Raw genomic sequence first — 20,384 nt, 5'->3', positions numbered from 1 at the left:
GTCTCTCTGTAGGAGCCTTGTGCTCTGTGCTCCCAGCTTCCTGTCTGTGTCCCAGGGTACAGGTGTAAAGCTCTGGGGGAACACACCACAAATCCTCAGCAAGTTCTCTTATAGGAGATTTCCCACTGAGCAGTGTGAAGGGTGGTACACAGTGGGCTCCAATCTCATCATTTGAGGTAACTCATCTCCCAGGATGTCCTATCATGGGAACTGCATTTGTCCATTCTCCTAAAATCCTAGAGAGTTATTTAGGGTTGGCATAGGGTGGTCTCGGTCAGCACTGTGGTGCATTTCCTCTGTCCTCTCACTTAATAGACAATACTGAATAACTCACCCAAGAATCCCCTGTTCACTTTTACTGAAACACCCTCAATTACATCTACACCTGGAGTCCACCAGAAGGCCTCTGCCATTAGTCTGGCAGAGGCAGGATTGCAGAGCACTGGTAATGAATGAAAGTAAAGAAAACACTGATGTGAGATCTTTTTAAATAGATTTTAAAACCTTTTAAAGTATTAGCATGGTTTTTTACGTTTCAAAGCCATACAACTCATATTCATGCTAAGATAGTTATTTTAAAGGCTAGCTTAGGCAGTTGTCTGTAAAGAGTACTTGAAAGTTTTAATCTTGCTCTGTGCATGCTTTGTGGTATTGCCCTTGAAAAGATAAGAATCATGTAATGACAGAAAATTGGATAATCTCTCTGAAAATGCTTGAGCATCAATGGTATATTGTTAGCTGCCAGCGTGATTAGAGTAATTGTGGTGCTCACAAGCAAAATATGAAGAGTGCATTTTGGAAATGAATATACTATATTGCTTACTTGGATGGAGCCCTAATCAAAAGTCAGAAAAAGACTGAGAATAAGTCTTCAAAAATTTTGAAACAAAATGGATGTCATAATATTGCTGTAGTAAATACCAATTATTGTATTTGTACACATTATATCACTTAAAATGTAAATTCATGCACTTCCAAAGCCGGGTTTAGACTGTTAAAGCTTGCTTACACCCAAGCACAGGTTTGAACTGAAAACTGTCAGTAGATGAACATGTAAAACTGTTGTCCAAACTGGTCCCCTGGCTAAAGCAAATGCCTGATTCTTTATCTTTTCATCTCCCTGGTTTCCTTTTACTCCCCTTCCCCTCCATCAAGGACATGTTACCTGTTGCTTAGTGTCAGATACGTTTTTCCTACAACCAAGACTATTCATTCTTTATCTTGTTGACTCTGCTAGCCCAGGATCCCGCAGGACCCCTCTGGCATGTTGGGACTAGAGTTCTCACCCAGGAGTAGCCCTGTTTGCATTAGTTCCAAGCTCCTCTAGCATTAACTCAATGCAGCTGGCATCTGTCACAATAGAAACACCCTCCCTCATCTGTTTCTATAGATGATGTCAGCACAAGTGGTAATGCATGGTGTGTTAAATATCTTATAAATTACTGTGTTAGCATTAGTGGTATGCGAGGAGGGGGTTGAAACTCTTGAAGCTCCCTTGGTAATTGTTCTGAAAAAAAAAAGTGAGGGAGAAGACGAGAGGGAGAGAAAAGGGTTATGGATGCATAAATTTCTCTGCACAAACAGAGTGCAATCCAGTCCTGTATTTTTATTCTGTAAGTGGAGGTTTGAGATATAATTATACTGTGAAAAGAGCTGGTGTAGCTACACACTGCAGGACTAAAGACTTCCATCTGGGCAGGGGTGTGGGTACAAGAATATATGCTTGGGAAAGAAATTGAGAATTCTGTGGCAGACCAAAGTTGTTGCAAAATAAATTTTTAAAAATGTAAATTTGTTGTCCTGTAATTGCCTTTGCAAAGAAAAAGGTGCAGCAGTAAATCCTGCCGAAACTCCTGGATATAAGAGGTACCCTTAGCTCAATTGACTTACCCCAATTTTTTTTCAGCTGTTCAAGAGATAAAGTGTGTCCTCGCTCACCACTTGTTAGCACTGTCCCTTACCTGGAAATGGGGCCGCACTGGGGGGGACAAGGCAAACTCAAGATGTAATTTGGAGGGGGGAGAATTGCATGAAACCCTAAATCTTAATAACTGCATACAGTCTGGTATGGCAGTTATTATTGATTGAGGATTTTCTCCCACAATTTCTAGCCTTAATTCTTAATAATCACATACATTAATGTGGCTATTAACTAAGGCTGATTTTTACCATACACACGTTCTTCCCGTTAATATGTGTAATTCATGATGTTGTCTTACTCATCTGGTCTGGAAAGTTTTGTGGGTGATGACAGCAAGGTAGATTAGGCAACTGTATGGTAAAACTCAAAATCCTGATGGTGGAGATGGCCAGCGTTGTCCTGTGTATGAAACTGCTGTCTGCCTTACACTTGTTGCAGGAATGGTCTCCACATCAGGTTGCAAAGACCCTGATGCCACTTCTGACTTTTGTTCTCATTTTGCCCTGCCAGCAATGGATCAGGCACCTCAGAAGATATGTTCTGGAAACTTGATGCCCTACAGACCTTCATTCGGGATTTGCACTGGCCTGAGGAGGAGTTTGGGAAACACTTAGAGCAGCGCTTGAAGCTTATGGCAAGTGACATGATCGAGTCCTGTGTGAAAAGGTAGGTGCCCATGAGCGAGACAGGCATGTTTCTCACAAGAGCTCACAGGATGCAAAGCCTATTCCACCCTAAAACTGGAATTCACCCCATTGCTGTGAATTGTGGACTCTCCCAAGCAGGCACTTCTCTGCTGAGACTCGAGAGTGCTTAGTCACAATAAATCACTCATTCTTTTGGGCTTTGTAGGTAATTATTTATTTTCAGTGCCACACGTGAGGCCAGATCTTCACAGGTTGGTGTGATGGTGCTGACTACTGAAAGCATAGCTATAAGAAAGATCCCAGCACCCACCTAAAAAGCACAGATATGTGAAAAGAAAAAACAAGAAAAAATTATTTTAAAAGTGGGATAGTGTGTTGCTTGGCACACAGGTTTCACGTCTGCCGTTGATTGGGAAAAGCTGTTGTATCATCAGCCACATTATAGCATAGTTACCTGCAGATCTTCCAAAACAGAGATATCTTTAAGCAACTTTTAGACATGCTGGCAGCTGTCATTTTGAAAGCAAAATATTGAAGTTAAATTTCCAACTTTTCCACTGCAATTTATGTCCATTTGAATCAGAGGTAACGAGGCAAGAAGAAAAAATGAACCTTGTATTTCATTGTGCAAAAATTCATAGACAAAGAGATGAACCAAAGGAAAAATTGATGCCAAATATAGCCAATACATGCTAATATTAACTGCAGTGTGTGATGTGGCTGTTCTGTACCATAATTTCCTGGCCACTCTGCAAGTGTGAGTGTGGCATTTATTTTCAGTACAATCCTCACTAGCTTGGATGTGCAGTGTCAGCACAGGGGAAGGCACGTTCAGTCCCTGAGATGCAGGCAGGAAGGCAGACAGCTCAACGCTTGTTCTCTCACCATTCTGGAAAATAAACCCCAGTACATTTTAAGTGCAATGAGATGTATTGCATTTAATGTCTTTGACATAAAGCAATTTATTGCAGAAGCCTATCTATGGTCCTTTGTCTGGCACAAGCACTGACCTTTAGTTGTTCTCCAGTTATCCGGCTGTCCTTCAGGAGAAGACCCAGTGCTGGAGCTCTGCTCTCTGCTCTGCTCCAGCACCACCAGAAAAACTTATTTTATCTTTTTTATTTTTTCACTTGGAACTAAGGCCCCTTTGCTGTCCCTACAGCACAGTTATAGCTGCAATGATCTCTAAAAATCAGACCAAGTTAGCTCATCTGAGATAACTGGGAAAAATAAGCAAATTTCCAGGTACATCTAAAGAAGGGCTTGTGTGCATGGAAGCCAGGTGGTTTTTTTCCCTGATTTGCCTCAACCTTTCTACAAATGTGTTGTCCCTCTGTAAAAATCTAGCCCAGCTTGTATTGGTACAACTATATATAATGGTTGTGAGCATAAGTAGGAACATGCTCCTTTCCATGAGGAGATGGAAAATCCCAGTCTCCTTGGGTCCTTTCAGTAATTATCAAGATTCTAGTCCCCGAGTCCAGGCTAAATCTGGCACTGGTAATTAAATCAGTTCAAATGCCACTGCTGATGTAAACCAATATGCTGCCTTCCCTATTTATATCACCTGCAAACAGGGCCTGGCTAAGGTTTCTTTAGCAATTTCAGTTTGACACAACATTTTTCTTCGCGTCTGTCTCTGAACTGTTGAATCCATGGAGGAGCCACCCCGCCTTCCACACTGGGTTGTATTTCGGGGCTGTCAGGAAAGCAACCCTTGCAAGGAAGGCCTGTTAACTAATAATCCAGGCAGAAGGACCTATATACCAGCTCAGATCTGATCCCCAAAACAGGAGCTTCACATTCATAAGTGAGTTTTCATTTGCATAACCCTTGGGGGATCGTTCAAGTTTGAAATTATTCCTGAGCTGCAGCTGATATTATTTGTTATTTCTAAATTGAAGCTCCTATGTTAATTTATTGGCAGATTCTGTGTGGTGAAATAATTGTTCTGTGTTAGGTTAGATTAGTGAAGTACCTCTGGAATATGAAGAGGAGCTCTGAAGAAAGGCAAGGCAGTTCCCACCACACTGGAAAGCATTCCCGTGTTAGACTCACAAATGCCTTGCTATTTAAAATATGATACAGGATCAGATTTTGTAGGTTTGGGCTAAGAAAGCTTTTGGCGTATTATGGTTTGTTCCTGCCAGGGATGTCAGATTTGGTCTCAGTGAAACCTCAGGAGAACAGGGAGGTGTGTGATACAAGTGTGTCCACATGACTGTGCCTGTGCACGCTTTGCAGATAGATTCTGGTGAATTTGTGTGGTGCAGGGAAACTGCTTCTGTGAACTTACAAGGCAATGAAGAAGTTCAAGTGAACAAATACTATCATATCACTATAAATGCAATGATATGGCAGTGTCCTTTCAGCCAAGCAGTGAAGGAATTTCTGTTATTTGTAGTTGATATCAGGGAGCAGTAGGAGCTTCCTTAATGCAGCAGGCTGTGGTTATCAATCAGGTAATGCAACCAAATTAAAGGTGTGCACTGACACTGCTGTTTATAACATCATCACACTGTTTATCAAGCATAAGAGAGTCACAGTTTCCCTGAAACTGTTGAACACTTTATAAATAGTGTGTGTTCTGGAAAGGGGGTTTCTTTTTAAACAGGAAAATCATTTTTAGGAAAAAACACATTTGTAACAATTGCACTGTGGCACTCCCAGCAGCATTCAGCTTTCTGATGTCTCAAACTCCTCTCAGTATTGTTTCAAATTATTATCATTGGCTTCAGTGTGTTTAAAAGCAACTGAAACATCTTTTTCTACTTTCCTTCACAGAACAAGGATTGCATTTGAAGTAAAACTGCAGAAAACCAGCCGATCAACAGATTTCCGAGTCCCTCAATCAATATGCACCATGTTTAATGTCATGGTGGATGCCAAAGCTCAGTCTACAAAGCTTTGCAGTATGGAAATGGGCCAAGAGGTAAAAATGCAGGTTCTTCCTTTCACAGCTTTTAAAGGCAATGTCATGAAATTTCCTGTCTCCTGTTGTGCTCGTTTCAGAGACGTTGTATCGTTTGTGGATTTAGCCTTCCATAGAGAGTGTGCAGATGAATGTACAGGGGGTTGCTCTCAAATCTAATGAATAGAAACATTCGGAATCCCTGTCACTTAGGAGTGGCTTTTTGCAAGGACTGTGGTATGCATACGGTATCTCTCAAGCTTGGTTGTTGCATGATGACCATATAAATTGAGTCATTAACTGCACCTTGGAGCCAGGTGTCGGCAACACACTTTCTGTGTATGGCTATTTTCTGTAGACAAACATAAGGAAAACAGGACTGCCAAGTTGTTGCTGCGATGCATGTAAGGAAGAAAAAAAAAAAAAAACACCACAAAAATAAATAACTTCCAAAAGTAGATTGAAATCCCAGCTGCTTTGCCTTCCTTGAGTACTGGCTATAATCAGCACACTTGATCATTCTGGATTTCCAGATTCATAATGATTCAAGTTCCCAAACAACAAACTTGTTTTAATTAATTGCTGATTTTTATTTTCTTCTGAAGCCATAGTTGCAGGTTGAAGTTTCTGTGAATTGATCTATGAATTAAAAAGGCATGGCAAATTGGAATGAATTGAATGCATCAGAATGTTCATTTTGCTCCAGTGACTTCAAGCTAAATTAAATATTCATATACCAGTCTAGAATAAATTCACAAATACTGTTTGGCTCACCTAGTCCGCTGCTTGTCAGCATTTCCTAGATAAGCCTTTTCACTACAGCTTTCCATGGTCAGATTTTGCAGTGAATCATTTCTAGTTGTTCCTGTGTTTTTTCAGTTGTTCACTTCAATTTGTTCCTCTGAAAGAACTTGTTCCAAAGGCCACTGGATGTAGCAGGGCTCTCTGCCCTGATGTCAGTGGTGTTTGGATCAGATTCAGCTGTTCTTTTTATTTTTCTTATACATATTTCAGTTCTGACATTTTATTTGTGACACACACCTTGTAAAAGATTTCATACTGCCCATCATCAGGTCTTCCCTTGTCCTCCAGGTCTGCTGGAGTAGATTTGGAGTGGGCTTTTGTTGTCCAGGCCTGGACATGAACTTCTCTACCATTTTCTGTTCCATATTCATACTCATTTGTCTCCCCAAATCCCTCAGCCTGCAGCTGCTGCAGCATCTACCTTGGCAGTGCCCCATCAGCTGCAAAGGTCCATGTTTGTGATTCTCCCCACTGCAAACCAGGATCAGACCCTTATACTGGCACTGAGGCACTGGCACCTTATACTCCCTGAGGACGGGAAGATTTTAGAGATCACAAGACAGAGGAGGCTCATTGCATTCATTAAACTGTCAGGTTAAGTATTCAGATGGCCCAAGACTGATAACATCAGCGCTGTGCCTGTGTCACCAGGCACTCGCTGCATCTTTCCATGCTGACTTGTGATGGATGCCCTCTGGTTGCCACAGTTTCCTCCAAATTCTGAGCATCAGTCCCACTGCAGGTTTGGCCTGACTCAGACTGCAGGAGACAGGGGAGCAGGCAGCTGTGTGGTTGCTCCTGGGCTGCAGCTGGGGTCAGCTGCAAATCTGCCTGGGTCACTTCCAGAGGTGTTAGGTGCAGCAGCTCGGAGACAGCTGAACCCCTGTGGCAAGCAGCAGTTGCTGGGACCTGAGGTTTTCAACAGATAGCTAAACTAATAGACCTGTAAAGCAGACATAAATTACTGGTGCATAGGTTACCACTTAGGGCTGCAGTATTTTATACACACTCCCTTTTTCTTTTTTTTTCCATTTAATTAGTGTTACTACCTCCCCCTCCATTCACTCGTGCCACTCTCTGTTTCGGCTACCTCCATCTCCTCTTCTTGAAGCTGTCTAAACCTGTATGCCAAGATGGTCAAGCTGAGGGGGGTAAAAGTTCCTATATAGATCTGCCATTACAACCTGGGAGGGGAAGACAAAATGCCACCCCACCTCTTCCAGTCCCACTGAAAATGATGAGACAGATACGCAGCAGAGGCATGGGAACCTGGGTTTCCAGCCTGTGTCCTTCTCAGTAATATGAGGAGTTGTGTCTGTGCCTCACTGAGTCCCTCTGTGCCCCCATCTCTGGTGTGTAGCAGCTGCCCGGGTCAGCAAGGGGAGGAATGAACAGACAGGGAGGGACAGAAACTTGCTGATGGGACCATTCATCAGTGCCACAGCCAGCACACGGCTCCTGCAGCCCATGTCCCTGTGCAGACAGTTCAGTAGCAGCAAAAAGGGCTCACGCTGCCCACCAGAGAGTTCAGGCAGGGCCTTTGGCCCAGACCTAACCAGAGATGACATTTTTGTTAGAAACGAACCGCTGATTTTTCTGACAGTTCAATCTGTACGTGGGCAGAGACTCTCTGGACACCTTCCTTGACCTTGCTCTGTGGGTTCCCTCCCACCCCAAAGGCCTTCCCTCTCACACTACCTTCAGCCACACTCCCTTTACAGACACTTGAATGCGTTTTGCAAGCATTACCCTGTGAAACAAACACCCATCATTTCATTCCATTTCCTTGTCTCTAAAGGCAGCTGTTAAAACATTTGGTAAACATACTTTACCATCTTAAATATTTATTTTTCCTCTGAATTTTTAATACATCTAAGGGGATAAATGTATGTATTAAATGTTTCTCAGTTGGTCTAGTATGTTTCTATTTAATATCTAAGGTCAGATGGTCCTTAGAGAAATACAACATACACACAATCTGTTACATGACAAGGCAAGATACTCATCACATAAAGTCAAGTTGAATCATTGTAGTGCACTGATTATGGATTGTAATAATTGAGCTAATAGAAAGCTATGATGAACTTGATCGAGAGTGGGGGCTATGCTTGGTAAAGCAAACCAGCTCTGCGATCTTTAACCTTGAGTGTTTTCATGAGGAATGTGGAAGGAGCTGTTGGAATTGCTGGTTTTGCGAGCCAGGCATCTGTAGCAGCACCAGGCGCTCGCTTTCCAAACCGCCGCCGTCTCTGCCCCTGTCCTGGCCGAGGCTCCCCTTCCTGAGGGGGAGCTGGGGCTGTGGCACTGGTGGCACAGGGTGCACATGGCTGTGGCTGCCTGGGGCAGGCCCTGTCCTGCATGGTCACTGCCGGGGCACCGGGGCTCACTCTGCCCTGAGGATTGCGGCTGCGATGGGAATGAGCGCTCAGGGTACTGCTACACCACCTTGGTGCATGCACAGGCTCCTCTCCTGCTCTCAGAGCTGTGGTTTTATTCCATTGGGGCTCTTATTTGCTTTTGAAACAAGCTTGTAATTGAACATGCATCAGTCAGTGCATTTCACAGTGAATTGCTTTGCACATAGCTAGTCATGTTTGAATTCAAACTCATGACTTACTTGACGAAAGCAGTTAGCTGAATACTTGTTTGCAAAGTTTTACACACACAGAAAATGCAGTTGCAGAAGGAAAACATAATGAGAGAGTCACCCCAATATATGCACAACCCCTTCTCCATTTCCCTTAGGAATTCCTGGCTGCCAAGATGTGCCTGTGTCTGCCAAGCACATCAGCAGCTTCTGCCTGTACCAATCTGTTACAGGTTCCTGTCACCCCACAGCTGCATTCCAGCTGTACTGGGAAAGGCCAGGTCAATCCTGGGAGCTGATAAGGCCTAGCTCTGCATTAATCATAACTATGATCCCATAAGGGACTTGTGTATGTCTTGACCTGCAAAGCAGGACATGGGAATGGGAGCTGCCAATGCAAGTATCACCTGCTTGTTCGTGTATGTTTTTCCCCTGCGTGGGCCCAGCAGATCGCAGCCTGTGGCGTGGCGGTGCCGGTTTGTCCTCGTGTCCAGGTGAGGCTCTGAGTGCCCCCAGCCAGGCCTTGGGCTGGGATGTGCTGTGCCATGTCCCTGCCCTGGCCCTGCCGCCCCGGTGTGGGCTGTGTGGCTGCCCCGAGGCTGAACCCTGCCTGTCGACAGCCGGTTCCCTTCCTCTTCGGAGCCAAATAAAACCATAAGAGAGTGCCAGGTGTCAGCTACAATCCGGTCCCTTCCCACTGTTTTACTGCCACCAAATCCTACAGGTAGCGATCTCTGGTATTTCAGCAAAAGGAGGTTTTGACCCCATTTCATTTTCCATTGCTTATTGTTTCTGTGCATGATGCTGCTGTTCTCATACGTCTCTTTTTTTAAAAGATTTTGGTTTATTTATTGTTTATCTTCATATGTTCTTTTTCCTGTCTTTTGCACTTTCCTCTTTATTTCTGTCCCCAATCATCTGAAAAGTTTGCAAAAGAGTGGGTAAGTGTGTCCTACTTTTATTTTCTTTTTCCCAAATTCCTATATTAATGTTACTGCCATAGAAAAAAATCCCCAAACTGTAGAGCAGTTCAGAGTACTGATCAGACACTGAGACCAGCAGCTAGCATTTGTAAAGCCCTCACAGTCTTCCTTCCCAAAGTCTGATTAGTATTTAAAGCAGATTTGTCTCTTTCAATGTGATTTGATGTTAACATTTTAAAACAATATTAATGCCAAGTGGTAATGAATATAGTGACTAGCACCAGTGCTTGAAATGTTTGACTGAAAAATCAAATGTTTTGTGTTGGAAAGCAGTCATAATCAGTATTTTCTCAGTCCATTGAAAATAAGAATATACTGTATGTTTTCACTAATTAAATCTTGTATTGGAAACAGGTCTTTTCTAAATTAGTAGAAGACTGTATTTTAGTACCTATTCTAGCCATATTGCAGCTGATCGCATCAGAGCTCCCAAGCTAAGCAAGGTTTGGCATGTGCAGAAATTGGGTTGAAGACTCAAATGCTGGTGCTGCAGGCACAGGCCTTGGTCAGCCAGTGCTGAGCTACTGCCACGGGATCTGCCATTGCCCGGGGCTCAGCGCTGCACTGCCTGCTGGCTTTTGCATGGGACAAAAGGCTCACCGTGGTTTGTTGGGTGGTTTTTAAATCTATCTCACAGTACAAAACAGCAGAGCATTTGAACGAGTGCTTAACTGGAGCCATGTGCCCGCTGACCCCGGGGTAACACAGGTTCAGCTGCTTTGCTGCAGCAGGTGGGAAGGGTGCAGCACCACTGCCAGTGGCTGAGCCCACTGCCAGCTCCCCCAGAGCAGCACATCCTCCCCATTCCCACGCTGAGGGCTGGGTGGTTTGCAGTGCCCTTGGAAAGGGCAAGTGCCTGCTCCCCTTCAGCAACAAGTGTGTCCCACTGTCCGCTGCAATCCATGTGCCAGGACAGGATAATGCCCACAGAAGTGGAGCAAAGGGATGTCAGAATCTCTAGGAGCACTGGGTGCTGGTTCTCACAGGGATGGTAGAGCCTCCCCTCCAACATCCACACATGGCTCCCAGAGCTGCGGGCACACGGAACAGGGCAGGGTTTGCCCATGCTTCAAGACTGATGCGGGATTCTCCTGAATTCAAGGTCTCTCCTACAAGTGTAAGTAGTCGCTGGTCACTGCAGTGGGACCCAGGGTAATAAGCTGCATAATTATTTGGTTTAATACTATGTATTGTGGCTTACCAAGGGAAGAGACTGACAAGTGTAGAGCTGTTGGCTGTGATCAATGCTAATATTTTCCTCCCCCTCTCCTTTTATTTTTCTTTAGCACCAGTACCATTCAAAAATAGATGAACTAATTGAGGAAACCGTCAAAGAAATGATAACACTCCTAGTGGCAAAGGTAACCCTCGGCTTCAGGTGAAGTGATTCACTGTTAACATTGCATTTTTAATATGTGCGTTTCCATTAAAATGTGACACATTAGGATGTTGAATTGGCTTCTTGTTTCTCACAGGCAAGATCATACATCTCCCAGTCCTTTCATGGTGACTCTTTGTTGATAAGGAACTGCGTGAAACGTGATACTCTGCTAGCAGGATTACCATACTGGGCCCAGAGGTGGCTTTAAGGAATGGGTGTTACGTTCATGGGGTAGCACCCCATGGTCAGCATCACCTCACAGCACTGGGGTAGCTGTAGTCAGGGGGTGGCACTGCTAAATGCTGCTGCAGAACCATTGGGGTGGCATGCAGAGGTGGTCACCACTCCTACGCATGAGGTTGTGTGGACAAAATAGCTCATCTTGTGCAAAATCACCATATGCTCTTCTAAGAAATTAATTTAGAGATGACAGTAGTGGGAAATACATTCCAAAATGTCAGGTTTAATTGTTTGGAAATTGTTTTTCATCAGAGTCAGCTTCTGTAGCTCAGCTGCCAGCATTCCCCTTGGGTGGTTGTGTAGGTCTGGTGTGCCGTGCTAACACGGAGGGGAATTGGTATGTAAGGAGAAAGATGGTGGGGTGTGTTTTCTTCTAGTTTCAAACTTTCTGAGAACAAGTCATCCCTATTATACAGTGGAGACCTTTAAACATAATCCGCCAACATATGCCAGTTCAATTCTTCTGCAAGAATACCCAGCTAGCTGCGTGCTTGCCACTGCATACGGGGAGCAGGAGCCCCAGCCTTCCCCACCCAGAGAGGCTCTGCTGGATTCCCCACACACTGCACCCACCTCCTGTCCCCTGCACCACCCAGGATGCTGAGGGGTGATTCCCAGTCAGCAAGAGTTGCACCACAGCACCTAAAAGGAAGAACTTCTTTCTCCCCACTCCCCACCCACTGTGCTCAGGGGTGGGTAGGTGGTCCATTCCTTTGGCAATGCTGAGAGGTCCACTGGCTCCTTTGAAAGTGATGCAGATTTTTACACGCTTGTCCACCTATTAAAAATAACTGCAGTATTCTTTGTCTTTGTAGTTTGTCACCATTTTGGAAGGAGTCTTGGCCAAACTGTCTAGATATGATGAAGGAACTTTGTTTTCTTCATTCCTGTCATTTACTGTAAGTACAGACTATAGTTTTTGGGTTTTTTGGGGTTTTTTTTCTGAGTTGTAACTTCCTGCTCTCTCAGGACTAGATCAGCTACCTAATAATTCTTCCTTTCTGTGATGCTTGATCACTCCACATGAATAGACAAACGATCTGTATGCAGATATACAGTACATAAACATCCAGGATGCACAGAGAAAAGCCATCTCCATCCATGATTCACACTTGGTGAAGTTTATTCTGTAGAGGATACGTATGAAGATGAAAAAAACCGTTGCACTGTACATGCAATTAGCTTCATTGTTGCTTCATGTGACGGGTGTGTTCCTCTCAGTCTTCTGGCCATAACAGTGACCATCTTAAATAGTAAACAGCAAAATAAGGGAGATGTAGGGAGTGACAATGTGTTTCTAAAAGGGAACAAGGTAGAGGAAATTCCATGAGGTCACAATACACCAGATGCCTCTAATACCATATTTCTCCCTAACACTGAGGAAGGAATCCACAGCTCACCACGTATTTCCTAGCAAGGTATAGGACCAGACCAGTATCTGTGCAAAACTGGCCTCAGTATCCAGCAATGGTTTAACAATCAGAGCTGTATTCCAGAAAAGTGTTGTGACAGCTTCTTAGGATGAACACATGGCAGCTGATTTCCAAAGGTCTTCTGAAAATGCATGTGCCAGAAAGTTTACAGGAGTGTCTCTGTGCAAGCAGGACTTCACATGCTCAGCTCACAGACAGTTGTGTACAGGAATGCCTGTGGCTGGGCTGCTTGGAAAGTTGTGTTCACATTTCACACCCTGGCCCTGTTGCCTTCATGTGCAGCCTCTCCTGCACTGACTTGTTCACAGAGACTGGGCAAGAGGCAGAAGGCACTGCTCTGCAAACTGGGAAGGCTTTCCAAAATCTCATTTTGGAGTTGTCTTAGTTACTTGCAAATGTCTGCTGTTTGCTACTCTTGGGCCCTTTTGCTGAGTTTGAGGCAGTTTGTAGGATCCATCTGGAAATGGAGATGGATTTAGGAAGGCTTAACAGCAGAGGCAAGAAACTGCTCTTGGCAGCTTTGTGCACACAGTCTGGCAGCTTATCTGAACCACCATGGGGTTCAAACTAAGCATTCTGCCTTTTCAGGTGTGCTGGAGGCACTTTGTTCTTCAGAGAAGAGAGGAAGGGAGGGTGTTCCATTCCCTGCCCTGCAGTGCAGCTCTTCTCCCAGGATAAACCCCGTGTGGTTACAGCCCCAGGGCTGTGCTCACCTGTGCTTGAGGGGATGCAGGGGATGGCTTGGGTTGGATACCTGGATACCTTCCTTCATTCCAGTGCTGTGGAGGGTTAGGAAATGCTTGTGTGCCAGCAGCAGAGGATGTGGAGGCGGCAGCTTTCCAGGCATCGGAAGTACCAGCATCAGCCGGTGTAGACAGTGTAATGTGCAGCCCTTCCTTCTCCGTGAATCCAAGCTGTTCCTCGGTTGATGCTGCGCTGCTCCCACCACATCCTACTGTTTACACTGCCGAGTGCTGCTCCCTTTGATTGCTGAGCAAAGCCCTGGCTGCACCTGGGCTCTGGGCACCTGTCAGGACCAGCACGTGGGTGCATGGGGTTCAGGCATCCTCTCTGCTGCTCCTCAGACACTTACTGACAGTTAACTGCCCCAGCAGCAGCAAAACAGTCTGTCCCACTCCAACAGCTTCACCGCCTTCGACCATGGTCCCAATGCCTGGATTTCATGAGTTTTCAGTCAGGAAGGGATGTATATCCAAATAGCTGCTGTGCGTGGTGTGTGCATGTCTCCAGGAAAGTGTTGGTCCCTCGCCCACAGCAAGTGGGCTGGGCACACGACAGAGGAGCAGGATTGCTCCTTCCTGACAAAGGGACGTCTCTCGCTTTGGCCCCCATATTTGCTGGGAGCCACTGGGAGAGGAGGCTGAGGAGCAGCCCTGACCCCTCTGGCACTGGGCTTAGCAAGTCTCCTCTCCCTGCAGTAGTAATGTGACTTGCTGTGTTTAGTCTTTGCAGTGATAAATACAGAATCTCTCTCTTGTTACAGCATGCTTGCAGCACCTCCCACGTTTTCCCTGTCTGAACAAATACAACAAAGTGTGATGGTCCAAGCCACTGAGCTCCAGAAAGCATTAGTCTCCCACTCCCTTCCACCAACTTCTTTCATCGCGTGTTTTCCAGGCGCTCTGCAAGTGACATGTACTCGGGGGTCTTGTGACAGACAGTTTTATCACCTAGTAGGATATCCTCATTTCCAATTCCTGCCTCGAAATTCAAGATAAAATTAATGCATCTGTTGTCCTAATAAATTCTCACTAGCCACTTCTCCTTGCAGAGCACTTTGAGAGGAAAACACCCTTCTAAATTTGGCCAGACTTTTTTTTTTTTTTTTTTTTCTGTTTGTTGCTACATTTGAGTGCATCTTGGCGGCAGCAGCCCAGGCCCTGGCTGGGTGTCTGCATGTGGAGATCCACTGACTCTCAGGAATGGCAGCTGCTAAAATTTCCTGTAATCTGGATGGCCTCCGTAGGCAGAGCATTACACCTGTGGTAATTATAACCAAAGATTCCATGTTACCCAAGGGAGACAGAAGTAAAAGATCTTATTTTTGTTCTGCGCAAAATTTGTATGGTAAACTGAGATGTTTCATGGCAAAGTCACATACTTTGTGAAAAACGGCAGCCTAGCAAAAATCACACAACATCCGGCAGTTTGGAAATTTCACTAAATGTAGCCAAATCTGACTTTAAAGAAAAACAAGTAATTATTCTGATTAAAGGAGAGTGGGCAGGAGAAGCAGCTCAGTTTTTTTGTGGGTGGAGGGAGGAGATCGCAGGAAGCTGAGTTATTCTTGTCGCCTCTTGGCTTTGGAGAAGGTAGTTTGAAAGTGGCGCTAAGCTGGACTCAAGAGTGCTAAATCCACACTCAGCTGGCAGGTTTGCCTCTGCCTGACTTCATGTTCCATGTGATATTTGAAGGTACAGGTGTAACTCTGAGCAAGGACCCCAGCTTGAGTTCTGCAGGCTGTTGAGCCACATTGTTTTTCCAGGCTTTCCTCCTGGTTGTTGGGCTTTTCTGCTCAGAAAAACTGCTGGTTTGGTGCTTGCATGGGCACCCTGCCTGCGTGGGTGTGCCATGACTGCCTGCTCTCCTGGAGCTGCATCTGCTGGATGGGTTCCAGCTGCCTTCACGCACGGAGGCTGAGGCTCCTCTGCTCCCATTCCGCAGGAGCAAGGGACAGCGCTTCACCACCTCCCAAGAAAGTTGTGAGGATAAATGCAGAGAACAGGGCAAGGTGTCCAGACAGCTGGCTGGAAACACGAATACCTGGAGACAAGTGTTTGCTCTGGTGCCAGTTTTGCTGCCTCCTTCGTAAACTCGTGTGCTGGGACATGCCCCGTTCCCCTGCAGCCTCTCCGGCAGCCAGCCCCAGGGTCTCACGGCAGCAGCAGGCGCTCGGTGCCCTCCTCCTGCCCTTCCCTCTGTTCTTGCCCCCTGGCTCGGCAGCCCAGGCGCTGCCAATACTCGCCGCGTTCACCTCGGCAATTACCACCAGTCTGGTCTTTTGTATCGCCTCATTGTGCTTAATTATGCACCCCCCACACACACCATATGAGTGCTTCCACCCACTCTCACATTCTGTCTCACACATACATTCATTCTCTCATTCGGGACACATAATTTATTCATCCCAAGATGCAACTGTGTGCGTGTTATATTTAGGCTGTTTTAATGGTAGCTTTAGAAATATTTAAAAGCAGGTGAGCTTTTACACCCAAACAAAGATGGCCGGCAACGCTTACCCTAATTAAAAGCAGAAGCGTTGTGGAAAATCCCCGCCATACTCTTTCTAGACACTGTGCCTTATGCTACAGTGGGAAAAAGGTCTCTGTGGCCAGCTGGGCACTGCTCAGTTGGAAGAGTTGGCCCTGACGTCAGGGGCCACCCCGCCTCCTGCGCCAGGCAATGTGCACCCTGCTGCATGGAAAACCACAGACAAAGTCAGTTTGGGGTCTTGCAGATCACACCAGCTTGTGATAACACCACAGGGTGCAGTGTCCATCTCTGATACCCTCCCTCCAATAGCATCTTGTAAAAATGAGAGAGCTGTTCAGTCTGGGAAGCAGAAAAGCTTCAGGGCACTTTTGCGTGGCATGGCACGAGCACACTGCCCCAACATGGTCTGCAAGCTCTTGCCAGCATCAGGGCCAGCAAAAAGGGGGAAAATAGTTTTTGTTTTGAGTTCACTGATATCAGGGAGGAACAAGTGCAGAAGAGGCTGCATGTGAAGGCAACAGGGCTGGGTTGTGAAACAAGAGCACAACTTTCCAAGCAGCCCAGCCACAGGCACTCATGTGCTACACTTCTCAGAAAACCCTCAGCCCAGCAGAGCATCACAGAATGGTTTGGGTTGGAAGGGACCTTAAAAATCATCTCATTCCAACCCTTCTCCCACAGGCAAGGACACCTTCCACTATCCAAGTTACTCAGGCAGCCTGGTCTTAACAATATCCCAGGCTGCAGCCTGCACTGCTGGGGGAAGCACTGTGGCAGGACGTGGGACGTGGGCAGGACGATGGGAAAGGAGCAAAATTAGGGTCCTTCGGGTGCTTTCTTGTGTCTAGCTTGGTACAGGCCCCTGCCAGCCTCACCATGCCATCATGCCCCTGCTCCCAGGGGAGCTGCCATTGCTCCTGGGATCCAGCTCCCAGCAGGAGAGACATGCAATGCCTTGGGAGACACGTGGCATCAGGTGGAGAGCGAGGCCTCCAAAGAAAATAACGATGTCTTCTTACGAACCCCGTCTTCCCCCGCTCGCTGAAGTAGAAGCACAACTCCCACACTATCATCTGCTGCTATTAGAGCTTTAGCAGCAGTAAAGTTACCTCTCCAAAAAAAAACAACAACAAAAATACCACCCTTTTAGACAGGAAAGTGAGTTTCATCACCCTTTTCAACCTACTCAGCATTATGTTGTCCCAGGTCTTGGCTAGAGATTGTCTTACAGAGTTTAAAGAATAAAAGAAAATACCTGAAAAGGTATTGATGGTGTTAAAACTCTCTTCTTTTTCATTTTACAGGTGAAGGCTGCTTCCAAATACGTGGATGTACCCGTAAGCACAATTTAAACAACTTCTGTCATAGTAATTTGCATCGTGCTTTGGTTTATGGCATGTGTAGCAACCCACATTATGCATTAACAGCCAAAATTGAGCCATGGGCCTTCATACTTCTAACATTTGAACTGGAAAGGATATCTCCATTATGTTAATAATGAGCAGTTACCCTCTAATGGAGACCTATGAGGCTGTTTAGGCAACAATTTGCAGATGGTGTCAAAAAGGTACCATATTTATGCAATTGGCTTGAATCACATTTGAAAAAAAAAAAAAAAAATGGGAGCAGTGCATTCTGTTAATTCTTCATTTGGACTTGTACAAATACAGTATAATTTCCAAACAAAAAGTCCAGACATGTTAGAACTGAGCCAACACACATCTAACACATTAGCTAATCTATTTTATTTTTGTTCTTCTAATTGTTGGTTTATTTTACTCTTTTGGAAAATGACTTTTTTATTACTTTGGGGAAATGGTGATGAGCTACCAACATGTGTTTGGGAAATTGTTAATGAAAATAATTTTTTCCATTTTTCTGTAATTGGTGTAGGAAAACTGTACATCGTCTCCTCTAATTAGACCTTGATTCATAAGGAAAAGAGCCCTTAATGTTCTTAGACAGAGCACTTAACTTGCCAGAAATTTACATTTAAATTAAGTTGAAGTGTAATATATGAATGTTGGCTGGAATAAGGGGTTACTGTAACATTTACAGGCAGAAAGATCCTGAGCAACTGCAAATGCAGAAAAATAGATCTTTATATACCACACCAGTTCCTGCACCTGGTTAGACTGGGTGGTGGAAATCAAGAATAACTTGGCTGAGTTTGATGATGTGTGTGTAAAATGTGTGTATATTTAATGCAGATGTATTTTTCTGCATGTCCTTATATGACAATGTGATAAATTTATCAGACATCTTGGACCACGTCATCTGCATTTGGTGCTTTCAGCCCTTTAGCCCAACCTAAATGTTGCCTACAAAATTATCACATCTTTAGCCTAGCATGGAAAAGACAAACTCTTGAACAGTAAGAGGTGTTGCTTGATTTAAAGTACCACAGTGCAGATCTTGGCATCCTGTTATCTTGGAGTAATAAAAGCAAGATTTTGAGAGCCTTGGGAAGAAAAACTCAGAATTTATTTCTTGCCCTGAAAATGTGGAGATCCTTCAGATGAAATTCCTAGTTGTTTCAGTGCATCTTAAACATTTAGTCATCAGGAATTTGAACACAGAACAGTTCTAGGGTGAAACATGATCTTCTCTGAGGCCTCTATGTTCCTGGAAAGTAAAGCATCTCCAGGGAAGTGGTCTTAGTAAAATGCTATGTAACCCTTTCAAGCTTTTCCAAAACCTTTGTGTCTTGGACACCCTTGGGAGGTCTGCAGCAGGGTCTGCTCCTCTCCTCAAAGCCAGACAGATGCTCCAGTTCTTTGTGTAAATCAGAGCAGAAATCATTCACCTGGGTTCATTTTCAGCTGTTTCCCCACCTGCCCCTGGAAACAAAACCAGATTACAGTGGCTTCCTTGACAGCCTCAACATTTTTTATGAACTCAACCACCAGCCCCACACAGCTGCCAGAGATGGGCAGGAGCCACCCCGTGGTCCATGAGCCACTGCCTTTCCAGGGGAAGGAGGAAAAAAAAACCTGTTTGATTACAGGACAGAGGGGAAATCCTGGTGTTGAACACAAACCCACCAGTTAAATTTAATGCTGCAAATGTTAGTTAAATCTAATTCTGTAATTCTGTTGCAATTGTCTTGGTACAAACCAATCCGTCTAATCCTGCCTTGGAATGGGCACGATCAGCAGACTGAAAATTGCTTGAAAGTGTAACACTTGACTGCTGCCACATTTGTGTTGTCCTCATTGTTTTTCAAATTAATACCTTGTCATTGTTGCAGTAAGTGTTAAGAAATGTCACTGCCTTCCCAAGGGCCAAGCACTGGCCCTTTGCTTGATAATTGTTTGCTTTGTATTAAAAAACTCCCTTCCTACTGCTTTCCAAACTGTCCTCATTTTCACCCTGGAAATTACACGGATGTGTTAACTAACTTCAATTTACAGCGGCTGACAATCGTATCTTGCAGAGAAATGATACTCTGTGATCTGAGGTAAATCACAGTAATGGAAACTAATGACACTAGTTATTAACAAACTTACAATGTGCCACACAAATTTAAGGTTTTCTGGCAGCTCTTGTAATGACTCGTGTTACCATATTTTAATGGGTTTCCTTTGAGGTAAGTTTGAATCCAATATATCAAGCAATGTGAACTCAAACAAGATTTTTTTTTTAATATTTTCCCATCCAGCTGCTTCAGTTGCCATTTGCTTTAAAGCTGTTTCGCTTTTTGCTGTTATCCCCAAAATCTTGGATGCTTATAGGTTACTCTTTAAAAACCAGTTAAATTCTGCAGAGAGCTGTAGAAATGTGACATCAGGTAAGTTTCCATCAGGTAAGGAAAGGGCAAACTGCAGGAGGACAGCAGGAGATGGAAGAGAAAGAAAAGCAGTGATGAGGCTGCACAGAGAAGCTGCCCCCTGTGTCACTATTCATGTTTTTCTCTGTCTCTCTTCTTCTCTCCTCCATGCAGAAGCCAGGAATGGATGTTGCTGATGCCTATGTGACATTTGTCCGCCACTCTCAGGATGTCCTGCGTGATAAGGTCAATGAGGAGATGTATATAGAAAGGTTATTTGATGTAAGTAAATGCCCTCTCCTCCTTGGACACCAAGCAGGAGAGACCCAAAATGTGACAAAATAAGACAGGAGGATAAGTCACATTTTGAGAAAATTTATTAGTTATAGCTTTAAAAAATAAATAAATCTTTCCTTTCTTTCTGACTAAGGCTCGTATCTGCTCTCTGCCTGCTTTAAATCTTTAGTCTACTGT

General features: G+C 44.7%; 1 protein-coding gene across 20 annotated transcripts in view; it reads left to right on the top strand.

Annotated features, from left to right (window-relative positions):
* Positions 1 to 20,384, top strand: part of CADPS (calcium dependent secretion activator) — a 206,247-nt gene that overhangs the window by 164,576 nt on the left and 21,287 nt on the right. For 11 of the 20 annotated variants that reach the window (XM_088061708.1, XM_088061702.1, XM_088061706.1 and 8 more), the window contains 6 exons: positions 2,432 to 2,587; positions 5,353 to 5,500; positions 11,140 to 11,214; positions 12,290 to 12,373; positions 17,446 to 17,478; positions 20,085 to 20,192. In XM_088061708.1, coding sequence (XP_087917834.1) covers positions 2,432 to 2,587; positions 5,353 to 5,500; positions 11,140 to 11,214; positions 12,290 to 12,373; positions 17,446 to 17,478; positions 20,085 to 20,192 — 604 coding nt within the window. Of the gene's footprint in view, positions 1 to 2,431; positions 2,588 to 5,352; positions 5,501 to 9,796; positions 9,812 to 11,139; positions 11,215 to 12,289; positions 12,374 to 17,445; positions 17,479 to 20,084; positions 20,193 to 20,384 lie in introns of all 20 variants that reach the window. The other 9 variants (XM_088061707.1, XM_088061700.1, XM_088061698.1 and 6 more) reach the window with 1 other exon arrangement.

This window comes from Pseudopodoces humilis, chromosome 13, assembly GCF_049639895.1.
Source record: "Pseudopodoces humilis isolate 2021_Gansu_Grassland_sample_001 chromosome 13, ASM4963989v1, whole genome shotgun sequence".
NCBI lineage: Eukaryota > Metazoa > Chordata > Aves > Passeriformes > Paridae > Pseudopodoces > Pseudopodoces humilis.
The sequence above is the reverse complement of the archived record's forward strand: the minus strand, read 5'-3'. Positions and strand labels throughout refer to the sequence as shown.